General features: G+C 42.5%; 1 protein-coding gene across 1 annotated transcript; it reads right to left on the reverse strand.

Annotated features, from left to right (window-relative positions):
- Positions 1-9,992: 9,992 nt before the first annotated feature.
- Positions 9,993-11,576, reverse strand: LOC147888006 (protein ASPARTIC PROTEASE IN GUARD CELL 1-like). Its single transcript, XM_087393275.1, has one exon. The coding sequence runs from the start codon at positions 11,574-11,576 to the stop codon at positions 9,993-9,995; it is 1,584 nt and encodes a 527-aa protein (XP_087249401.1).
- Between the last annotated feature and the right edge of the window lie 313 nt (positions 11,577-11,889).

Genomic DNA, 11,889 nt, shown 5'->3' on the forward strand with positions numbered 1-11,889 from the left:
AAGAGGAGTCTATATACAAGAGGCACGAAGCCAAGCCAGTGGCTTTAAGTACAAAAAAGAGTAGCTAGCATTACTTATACAACTAATCTATGTTCTCTAGGTCCTCGCTCCCTTCCACGCTCCCTTCTGCGCTCCCTTCTGTGCCTCCTTCCTCCTCTTCCTCATCGTCTTGTGCACGGGCGTGTAAACAAGGGACAACATATATCAATGTATGAAAAATCAAATCTTTACTTATAATTTTGGCATTATTTAATTACTTTCAAATACCTGGGGGGCCTATCCAGTAGCTCGGGTATACTGCTCCTCAGTAATCAACCCGTCATCATAGAAGTGCCTCCATGTATCTCCTCTGTGATGGTGGCGGTGGTAGGCTGTCTCCACTGGAGTAGGGTATCTGCCCACGATCTCAAGCTGCATGACCGCGATACACTTTGTGGAGGGATTAGTACAAAGAAACAACCAACCTCCTAATAAACTACATAAGCAATATAATTTGAGATCGATACTTACAAATTGGGCCTCCCATGAGTCAACACCCCCTGCTCCAAAATGCGCGCTCCCATATTCCTCCATCTGGATCCTCCGTGCCTCCACGTGCTGCAGACTGGGCTCCTCCCTCGCTGACTTCATTGCCTTCTTCCACTCACGCTTGTGAGCAGTGTGGGGCGGGCCCCTTGGAGGTTGACCTACCTCAAGCCTGGCAAGCTCCGCTAGTGCTTGCCTCTTAAGGGAAGATCTTTTATTGCTAAGTATCGTAACAATCTTTGACTTCCCCCATTTATATGTGAACTAGCGATTGGGGGGGTTAGGATACCTTCCCAGAATCCCTCGCATCCAACATATGTTCAAGTGCAAATCTATTGTAGAGCTCATGTCATGGCATTCCTCCCATCGATCAACTGATGGCAAGTGGAGAACTCCCGCAGACTCTCCTGCGTGGAAGCATATTGAAGACACATGGCCAAGCTTCAAGGAAGAACCTAGGAGCTTGAGACTTGGATTGGGTATGGACGGTGTGAACCCATTTGGTCTCAAAAGCACGTCTTACAGTGTATGGCCAGTGGTATTGGTGAATTACAATCTTCCACCCTCTATGGCCATTAAGAAAGGACATGTCATGCTGTCCCTTCTAATTCCAGGGAAACATAAAGTCAAAAACCCTGATGTTTATTTGGAGCCTTTGATTGATGAGCTAGAGATACTTTGGAGAGGTATCGAGGTGCATGATGTGAGCAGGCCTCCCTCGTCACGAGACTTCAACTGCAAAGCAGTCTTGATGTGGATGATGGCGCATGACTTCCCAGGCTACGGCGAGTGTTCAGGTAAGCATTGCATTTTTTAATTATGAATAGGCAAAGGACATGGCACCCTAGACTCACCTTCCACTCTTAATTGCATCTATTGTTTCAGGTCTCACTACATCGGGTTACCATGCATGTCCTGTTTGTGGTCCTTCGCTAGTTGCCTCACGGGCAGACGCATTGAATAAGGTCATCTATGAGAATCACCATCAATTTCTCCCACCTAATCATCCTAGATATGTTGCCCCTTGGAATGAAGTCCTCCCACAATCACTCACCGCGGGAGATTGGATGAGAATTTGGGACGGTTCCACGACTCCTCCACCACTTGGCATGAGCCGGTAAGGATTTGTAACTATTGGCTGGAAGTAAAGATTGGCTATATTGGTTGAAAGTGAAGATTGCACGCTAACACTTTATTTTGTTTAGATAATCCATCTTTTATCGTTTACCATATTGGTCCCACCTCAAGATCAATCACCTGCTCGATCCCATGCATATCTTCAAGAATGTGGCATCTACCATTTGGGAGCATTTGAATGGGACACGAGATTCAGCAGGCATAAGGGAGGATCTACGTACCACATGGAGGATGCGTGAAGCTTGGCCTCAAGAGAGACCAAATGGGCGTGTCTTTTTACCTCGTGCACCGTGGATGTTATCAAAGCTAAAGATGGCGACGGTGAACCGCGCTATTACTACAATTCGTACTCCCACTAGATGCATGAGGTGTTTGAAGGGAGCCTTTACAAAGAGCAAGAAAAGAGGTGTAGAGCAATTATATGGCTTGAAATCTCATGATTGGCACAAGATGCTCCAAGTAAGTATTTTATATGCATAATATCTTTTTCCTTTCAAATTTGTGAGTGAATAGCTATAAGCAACTAATCAACCACCTCCTCGCGGGTTCAGTTCATACTACCTACTAGCATTTCACGTAGTGCATCAAAGGACGTGAAAGATTGTATTTACAAGATGGGCGAGCTTGTGAGGTATGTGAGCTCAAAGGAAATAGATCCCACCACGCTTGAGAATGCTCGAGTTATGTCAGTGGAGGCGGTTTGTTTAGTGGAGGAGACATTTCCACGTTCTATTCTCACAAGCCAACTACATCTCATAGTACATTTGGTGGATGAGATTGCTATATGCGGTACTATACATGCACGATGGTTGTTCTTCCTCGAGCGCTTCATGAAGACGTTGAAGGGCTTCGTGAGACAAAATGCAAGACCTGAAGGTAGCATGGCCGAGGGTTGGTTGGTACAAGAGTCACTTGTATATATTTCTGAGTTTCTTGTTGATGTGGATAGCTCTCTCCCACGACTATGGAGAGATGATGAAGACATAAGGATGACCTCTATTGTGCCTCAAGGAAAAGGACGCAACAAAGTAATAGACACGGAGTTGCGTAATAGTATCAACCTCTTTTGCGTGCTTAATAGTGATGTGATGAAAAGATGGGTGACAAGATACGAGGATGCAAAGGCAAGAAGACAAGAAGAAAGGGCCCTCTTTTGTACACACCCCGGATCTCGTGTGCCATACCCTCAGTGTCTAAGAGCACTTCCAAAGGATATTCATGTGGATTGGCTACTTGATGAAATGGAGAAAGCAGAGAAAGACGAGGGGATGCATATCACAATGGAAGAATGGGAGTATGCTAGGGGATGCATGAGCAAGGTCGGTATATAGAATGTTATGCATAAGTTAGGAGCTTTTTATAATTTAGATTGCTTATTTAATTGATTTTTTCTTGGTGTAGTGCACTATGTTCAATGCTATATGGTGTGAGGGCAAGCATTTTCGAACACAACGGATTGATGATAAGAGAAACACACAAGATTGCGGCGTCATTGCTAGCTTTGAGGGAGCCAATGGAGCCATGGATGATTATTGTGGCATAATCCAAGATATCATTATGCTTGACTTTCGACGCTTCTTTGCGTATGTTTTGGATGTAAAGTGGTTTAAGGACGTGGTGGAAAGAGGCCCTAATGCAACAATCAAATGCCATGTAAGTGGCTTTGTAACTATTGACTCCACAAAGTTTTGGCAAAGTAGGAAGGACACACTAGTACTACCGCAACAATGTGAACAGGTACTGTGCACACACATAAAAATACTCGCTTTTAAATATTTGATGCAAGAAAAGTAACATGATTGTATTTGTGTTTGAATTAGGTTGTCTATCAACCAATGGTGGATAATAATAGATGGTGGCATGTCATACCTATTATGCCACGTTCCAAAGTGATGTATAGTACATTTACTAATATGGAGAGTATGGAGGATGATCATGGCCATGGACGTGATGATGACCGTGATACAAGAGAGGAGGATGATCATGAGATAGGAGATATACATATTGAGGCCGGCATTACCCGTGAGGACGAGCCTACCATTGGAGATGTTGATTTCGATGAGCACATGAGTGGCACAAGTAGTAGTGGGTTGAATGTATTTGTAGATCTAAACACTTGTTTGGATTTTGAAGTAGATAGTTTGGCAAGGGTTGATCTCATTGAGGATGAGATTGAACCGTAGCCCCACAATTGATATTGGCAAAACTATTTTACATATTGTCTCATTCTCCTCATTTCACTTAATTCTTGTATATGTGGGCTTGCAAAAAATTATGTGCTTTGGTAATCATGGGCAATGTTTGGAAAGCAATGATGTACACCAAAATCTCACTTTCTGTATTCTCTGGAGCGCATCTATTTACGCGTCTAAATGCGCGTCTGAGTCTCAGTGTAAACGCGCAAATAAACGCGCAAATAGACGCGCAAATAGACGCGCTAATAAACGGGATGTTAGACGGGCTCGTATTTTCTCAGGTCAAACGCGCAAATAGACGCGGTGATTTACGCGCAAATAGACGAGCATTTAGCCACGCCTATAGACGCGCCCGTAATTTCTCTACTAGAGCAACGCCTATAGATGCGCCCGCTATTTTGCGTGTCTACCAAGTGCGTCTATAGTTGCTTTGTGTTGTTGTGTGTGCATATCACTACAGGAAAAATGGTGTACAGTGCATTATCGACCATGCAAATCATATCCAATGGTTACAATACTTTGCATGCACCTCAACCTAGTTGAAAGATACTTGCATGCAAAGTGGAGCCCCCATCCAATAAGTACTTCATCGATAATGTGTTTTTTTATGGTTGTGCATTACACTAGAGCAAAAATGGTGTTTTATTCTTCATCGACAATGCAAAGCATATCCGATGGGCAGAATACTTTGCACACACCTTAAACGAGTTGGAATTAACTTACATGCAAAGTGGCATGCCCATCCCATAAGTACTTGATCGGAGAACATACCTGGCAGTGCGTTTTTTTACAGATGTGCATGACACCTAGGCAGAAATGGTATTTAATGCTCGATCAACCATGCAAAGCATATTCGATGGGCACAATACTTTTCCTACACCTCAACCTAGGTGGCATTGACATGTTTTCAAAGAGGCACACCCATCCGATAAGTACTTGGTCAGATAACACACCTATGGGCGTGTTTTTTTGAGGATGTGCATATCACTAGGGAAAGAACGGTGTATAATGTGTGATTGGCCATGCAAAGCATATCCAATGGTCATAATACTTTGAATGAACCTCAACCTAGGTTAAACTGACTTGCGTGCAAAGTGGAGCCCCCATCTGAGAAGTACTTGTTTGAGTAACACACCTAGGACCTGTTCTTTTATGGTTGTGCATGACACTAAAGCAAAAACGGTGTTTTATGCTTAATCGACAAAGCAAAGCATATCCAATGGGCATAATACTTTTCACACACCTTCAACTAGGTGGAATTGGCTTACATGCAAAGTGGCGCACCCATCCCATAAGTACTTGATCGGATAACATACCTAGCATCGTGTTTTTTGATGGATGTGCATGACACTAGAGCAAAAATAGTATTTAATGCTTGATCGACCATGCAAAGGATAACTTGGCATGTCCATCTGATGAGTACTTGATCGAATAACTTCTCCCACCAATAAATTAAGTACTAATTAAAAATTATAATAAATGAGTAGATTATTAAAAAGAGACTAATATTTATGTAATTGTTGCTGCTGCACCTTGCTTGCAAAGGACTCTCACAATGGAGATGGCTATAGATTTTGTTCCACGGATGGATGTGATTTTATGTAGCAAAAGAGAAGTAGTTGCATTTGCTACAATCCATGATAGTGATCCCAATTCAGTTTGCCACTTTCGAAGACTTGGCGAAGATAAGGTGGCAGTTACTGTATCAAAGATTCTTAGCGCACATGTTGAGCTAAAGTATAAATGTGGAGATATCGAAACACTTGGAGATGTTATGCCCTACAATACATCCAACAAATCATTTATAGCATGGGACAAAGATGTGACTTATGCAACAGACATTATCAAGAATACAAAGTGCACCACCTTGGATTTTACTATAGGGGACATTTTACAAATGAGATCACTTGCAAATAAGATTGTAGCAGAAGGTGAAGTATTGGGATTTTAACAAATGAAGCAATGGTCATTTGCACAGATGAGGATTCTAAAAGTCACTGATGATGGTATATGGCTGATAACATAACATACTTATGTGATCCCTACTATGAGGTAGGCAAGAATATGAGATGGAGCATGCAAGTTTTAAACATGAGAAAGAAGCACGTGGTTTTCAATGATAAAGACAAGGTATACTACAATATCAACGGACCTAAAAAGCATGCCCATGTGCCGAGCTCTATCACTTCAAATGTGGAAAGTCCAAAATTAATGAAATAGGTGTTATCCATGCTTGCAGTCAAGCTTGTAAGAGAAACATACAAAAATTTATAGAAGTAATATGTACATTCACATAAATTTTCTTTTTTTTGTTTCTACCATCTTATTTGGCCTTTAGAAAACATAATAATGTTTGGGTTCGTTTGCAATTCTACATCCAAAAATCAATGTGGCTATTTGGGACACTAACTTAGAGTACTTCATGTAAGATTGCTAGACCTCAAGAGACAGAAATCATCCAACCATCTTGTGGCCTCCTGATGTAATTGGATGATTATGAACGTGGTAATCTACCTATTAAAATAGGAGTGGGATGGCAAATCGCCTTTTTCCACATTCCTCTCTCTTCCTAGTAAGCATCTATCTACACCATGATCATTCACAGCATTATTCTCTATTGATGGGTGTCAGTATTTTACACACATTAGTGCAGTAGCTAGCGTTACTTACACAAGCACTTATAAGAACTTTTACTTCTAATTTCTAAGCTAGGAGATTTTGTTAACCTAAAAACGTATGGACTCTAACATGGCCTACAAAGTGCAACATATGCAACATGATCATATCTAGTTTCTTTTACCTAATAATATATAAAGAGCAAGGATCATAAACCTATGTATAATATAATATCTCCACACATATATGCCAAAATTTTGTGAGTAACATTTATTCTATAGCTTCTTTTTAGAGACATGCAATGGGTGATCTAAATCGGCCTTTAAAAATAGTTGAAACATTTTTAGATCGGCCTAGTAGTGATTTAAGAGGGCCTCGCTGTGCCAGCGAATGGTCCTAGGGGAGCCTCACTAGCATAGTTTTTTTGCAGTCCCATGGTTTGCATGCTAAACTATTCTCAAATCGTGGCAGTTGCATGCTAGCCTAGCTGCTTGCATTTCTCAACTTCTAGCCTAGCATTATGCTCCTGTATAGGTTCAACCTCGGCATTTATTTTTGAAATGGCCTACTGCTGAGACCTGAGATGTTCTACAACCTGTGGTGGAGACAGGTCTGGGATACTGGTTTCACCTAATGCAGCTAGTTTAGAGGCACTGCAACAGATAATAACCAACACATGGGGATGTGTTCTATTCCACAAAGACATCTACTCAGTCGGCGGCCTCCCTAGCCTCAGCCTTGATGAAAGAAGGCCCTCTAAAGTAGTCCAACAACGGTTTTTATTCTGGAGCGCCTAGAAGTGACCAGCATGTAGTAGATAAAACTAACACATGGTAACTTGCAGCGTTATGAGGCGGTATTTCCATATACCACATGTTGACTATACATATACCACACCACCATCATAGTAACATGCAATTTAATTTAACTATGTGTATTGCTGTTGTTGCTAAACCTTCACATTCTCTCAGATTTCACTGCTCCCCTCGAGTCTCAAAACTAACAACAAGGATTTTAAAAAGGATAAATAAATATTCAAAAAAAATTCTAAGTTTTATTTATATCTTTTGAAAGTATTAGCTGTTAGGGCTCCTCTTTGCTAGCTACTATCTACCCACATTTAGATACAAGTGTCATCAACTTTGTGTTTTTGGTTTGTAGATACTAGCATGTTGGTTTATAGTTGAATGTTAGGTAATTCTTTAACCAAACATGATTTGAGAGTTTTATGCAATTTTACACATTTTTACGTCAGACGGCATGTTGTAATACTTACCTTCTTATAAAACACATACAATATGGGGTAGAATGGGATTGACATAAGCCCTATTCTACCCCACAAATGTTTTTTAACACTTCTATTAAGTACTGCTATATGCTCATGGTTTACCAGTGTCAATATACACCGACACTAATATTGACTGGTCTTTACCAATGGTACTATTGACACTTATACCGATGCTTTGATCTTTGAAAAAAAAAAGAGTGTAATTTCCATCAATATTTGTGTCAGAAAATGACGAATACCTTGTAGTGGATGTTCGCATTGATTTGATAAGAAATTTCTTTGCCATTGGAAAGGACCATATATGAGGTTGTAAATGCCTTGGAGAAGGGTGCTTATGTGCTGAAGAGGATTACTAGGATAAACTATGCTAGAGGTCTACAATGGGAGTTTTCTTAAGAAATTATTTGGTTGACTGATCGCATTTTAGGCAGAGCACATAGGATTGACTCTAGGTGGATTTCTATCTGTTAGTATTTCAAATGAAGAGCTTGTCATGCATGGTGCATTAGCCTATTGGAAAAAAAGACGTAGCTAAGAAAATTTTAACTAAATGGATCAGATCTTACAAACAATCAGACCTATTGGCAAAACCACATAATATGAACTACAAGGGTGTAGTATAGCCACATGAAAGAGGACGGCCAATATTTCACAAATCAGAACTTCCAATGCTCATGAACTTTAGTTCACAGAGGGGGAAAGACATGACGATTGGCATTCCATGTCAATGAATACTTCCTGCACCTTAACAAAGCTAATGCAACATTCTATTGTTTTATCTTTCTTGATGTTCATGAACTGGTTGAAATTTCATTGACCATTTTTATAAAGTAAGACGGTGCTACATGGAATAGAAGGGCATTCCTCACGATGATTGTTTTGTCTATCTTGCATTCTCTGTTTAGTCCAGTATGGTTGCCATTAGTCGATAAGAGTTGATCCTTTCGATACATGAGAGTTTTATTATATGTAACATAATGTTTATTGGGCATGGTCATGCTAGTATAAGAATTTATACTTTCTCGGATCGTAATTAGGCAAAGTAAAACCACGTTTCTTTGTGCCCGCATTAAGTACAAATGTGTTTCTTTTTAGAGCCATTTAACCTTATCATTACGAAAGAGCAGATGACTAACAAACATGTACAGGATCAAATCCAACAAAGTAAAGATATTTCTAGGATGATGGAGCATACAACAGTCACATTAGATCAGTTGCTCAGTTTGGTCCCTGAATTCAGAAAGAATGTTCTGACAAAGTTTCTGGGGTCAGATCTGAATACAGAGGGGAAGCCAGATGATGTTAATGTTGTCAAAGTAGAACCAGAAGATGTGGACTATCTAGTTCCCAAGATAGAATTGCAATTCAGAAAAAATATCTTTCACCATGCTGATGAACAACGCGGGACATAGTAGTCTTAGAACATGGAATCCGTATTGACTCACAAAATTTGAATAGGATCTCAGCACACTATCCATGAGTTTCGTTGTCAGGTCCTCACCATGACTACAACATGGTTTGATCCGTGGAAGAGCAGATGACTAACAAACATGTACAGGATCAAATCCAACAAAGTAAAGATATTTCTAGGATGATGGAGCATACAACAGTCACATTAGATCAGTTGCTCAGTTTGGTCCCTGAATTCAGAAAGAATGTTCTGACAAAGTTTCTGGGGTCAGATCTGAATACAGAGGGGAAGCCAGATGATGTTAATGTTGTCAAAGTAGAACCAGAAGATGTGGCATAAGAGAAAAGGAAAGAAAGGATATGCTTATTCTTATGCATGAGCATATGAGCATAAAAGAAAAAGAGAGAAAGCTTAAGCATAGGCAAATACATATGCTTATGAAAAGACATTGAGAGAGGGGAAAGAGAGGGGGAAAGAGAGAAGAAAAGAGATTGAAAGAGGGGATGAAAGAGGGAAAAAAGAAGAGGGATTCTAAGCTTAAACATAAGAGAAGGAAGAGGGGAAAAGAGATTGAAAGAGGGAAAAAAGAAGAGTCTAAGGAAAGGAGGAAGAGGGGATAAGCTGTCTTAAAATTACATTTCATTTGATAAGGAATTTCGGGCTCGTCCAAAACTTTGAAAAGTAAAAAATTAATGGGACGAGGGTGCTCAATTAATGAAGCATAATCACAGGACAAAACCACAAAATGCACGTGTGCTACGATTGAGGAGTTCGCAGATAGAGGTGAACATATGGAACCTTAGGCAAGAGTTCCAGCAGCTTAGACGCAGCCGCCGGGCCTGAACATCACTGTTTGCGTGACCTTGTTGATGGACGTGAGAACACCTTGCAGGGCCGTGTTGCCGATTATTGAGAGGCGTCCACTAGATTGCCCGAATGCCAAGCAGAAAACGTTCCCCGTGATCGGTAGAAGAACATTCTTGGGGGGCAAGGGAAGCACCCCACCTCCATCGAAGTGCAGAGCCACTGTCGGGAACTTAGTGAAGTCGAAGCCCGCTAGATTGTAGCACGTCTCTAGCCCATAAGTCGCCGGTACATATGGGAGATTGGTTGTGAGCTGTCTGATCCTGTCTCGCAGAGCCTGGTACGCAGAGCCATACAGGTACATGCTTTCAGCCCCATTGTCCACGATAGTACCTCCATGACCATTGTTGTACGCTATATCTGATGCAGGGAAGGGGAGAAGCGAGCCTGCTACACTGATCCCAGTCATGGGCACGTAGTAGCCGGCCATGTAGTTGGGATTTTGGATAAGCCTAACAAAAATGTCTGAGTTTCCATTAAGATCGCCATAGCCGAAGGCAAGCGTGCCAGTTCGAATGGATCGTTTACCCGGTAAGCAGAACATAAGAGATGCTTTCAGTTGCGATGGTAAGGAGAAAGGTCCCCCTCCTAACGCCAGAATCCCGGATGCTCCTGCGAAGCCTACCGCCAGTGGGGAGTATGAGTAGTGGCTGCACCCGATAGCAATCTCTTGCACCGACTCGCTGTCGAACGAGAGAGTCTCTGTGGCGAGTTCTCCAGTTGATTGGCTTCCATCGCCATATCTGCGTTGATAAGGACAATTGCGGACGCCTGGCACACAAATCCCTTGATGTACCGCCACTTTGTGCAAGGCCTGGCAGAGCTCGGCAGAACAGGTCACTTGCCGATACGAGGTTGAATCAGGCGGGTTGAAGATCGGACCCCGGCTCGCGTCGCAGCGTTGACACGGTTGGCACTGTAGCCACACTAAATCGCTGCCGGTGTCCAAAATGTAGAACGATAGTTTCATAGGTGTACCGACTCCCATAAGGCTCAAGTATTCGCCGCTACGCATACTCCATCCGGCGTCCACAGGATTGCCCAAGATCTGTACTGCCGACGTCCGAACCTCACCATCGATCAGGAGAGTGGCATTCTGATCAGCAGTAGGAGCTGGTCGGAGGTTCCTCTTGGCCGTCTCAATCCCCTCGTCTGCAGAAGCTACTGCGATCTCCACTTTCCTACTCAGATACGCTTCGCGAGCAGAACTCCGGGCCAACGCCTCTGCCCTACGCTCTTCCACGGTAGCGCTTTTCATGCGCAGAGGAGAAGAAACGTGATCCCTGTGGAAGATCTGCGAAGCGTACCGTGCTGCATGCTCCGTCACCCACGACGGAACCGTGAAGTTGATGCCATGATGAACATCGGGTTCGATATCCAGCTCGTTAAAGGATCGCAATGCCGCACCCACATCAAACGTTTCGTAGCTTTCATGATAGAAATTTGCCGACTTTCTTACGGCGACACAACCAGGCAATGCCATGCACCCGAGGAGTACGAAGACGATGGCCAGCAGCGTAGTGGTGGAAAGGGACGCCATGTTAGTTCAAGGATGAAACACTGCAATCGTCCTATGATCCGCGCAGTCGTAACCTTATAGGTTCGACGTTTAAGCGCTTGTTATATAGGCTATGCAATCTTGGTCGGGAAGCTCCATGCATTTATCCATGGACGTCGGGTTGGGTGCAAACCTGACCGAATCGGCATGTGGCTAGAAGTATAAGGGAAAAGCCCAAGGGAGGCTTTTCCCAAAGACGAAAATGACGAGCGGCGCAGTCCATGGATAAATACATGGCGCAGGGGCGAAGTCCATGGATAAATGCATGGAGCTTCTCGAGACCAAGATTGCATAG

This window comes from Dipteris shenzhenensis, chromosome 22 (assembly GCF_047967505.1).
Source record: "Dipteris shenzhenensis isolate YYH24624 ecotype China chromosome 22, Dip_SZ_1.0, whole genome shotgun sequence".
Lineage (NCBI taxonomy): Eukaryota > Viridiplantae > Streptophyta > Polypodiopsida > Gleicheniales > Dipteridaceae > Dipteris > Dipteris shenzhenensis.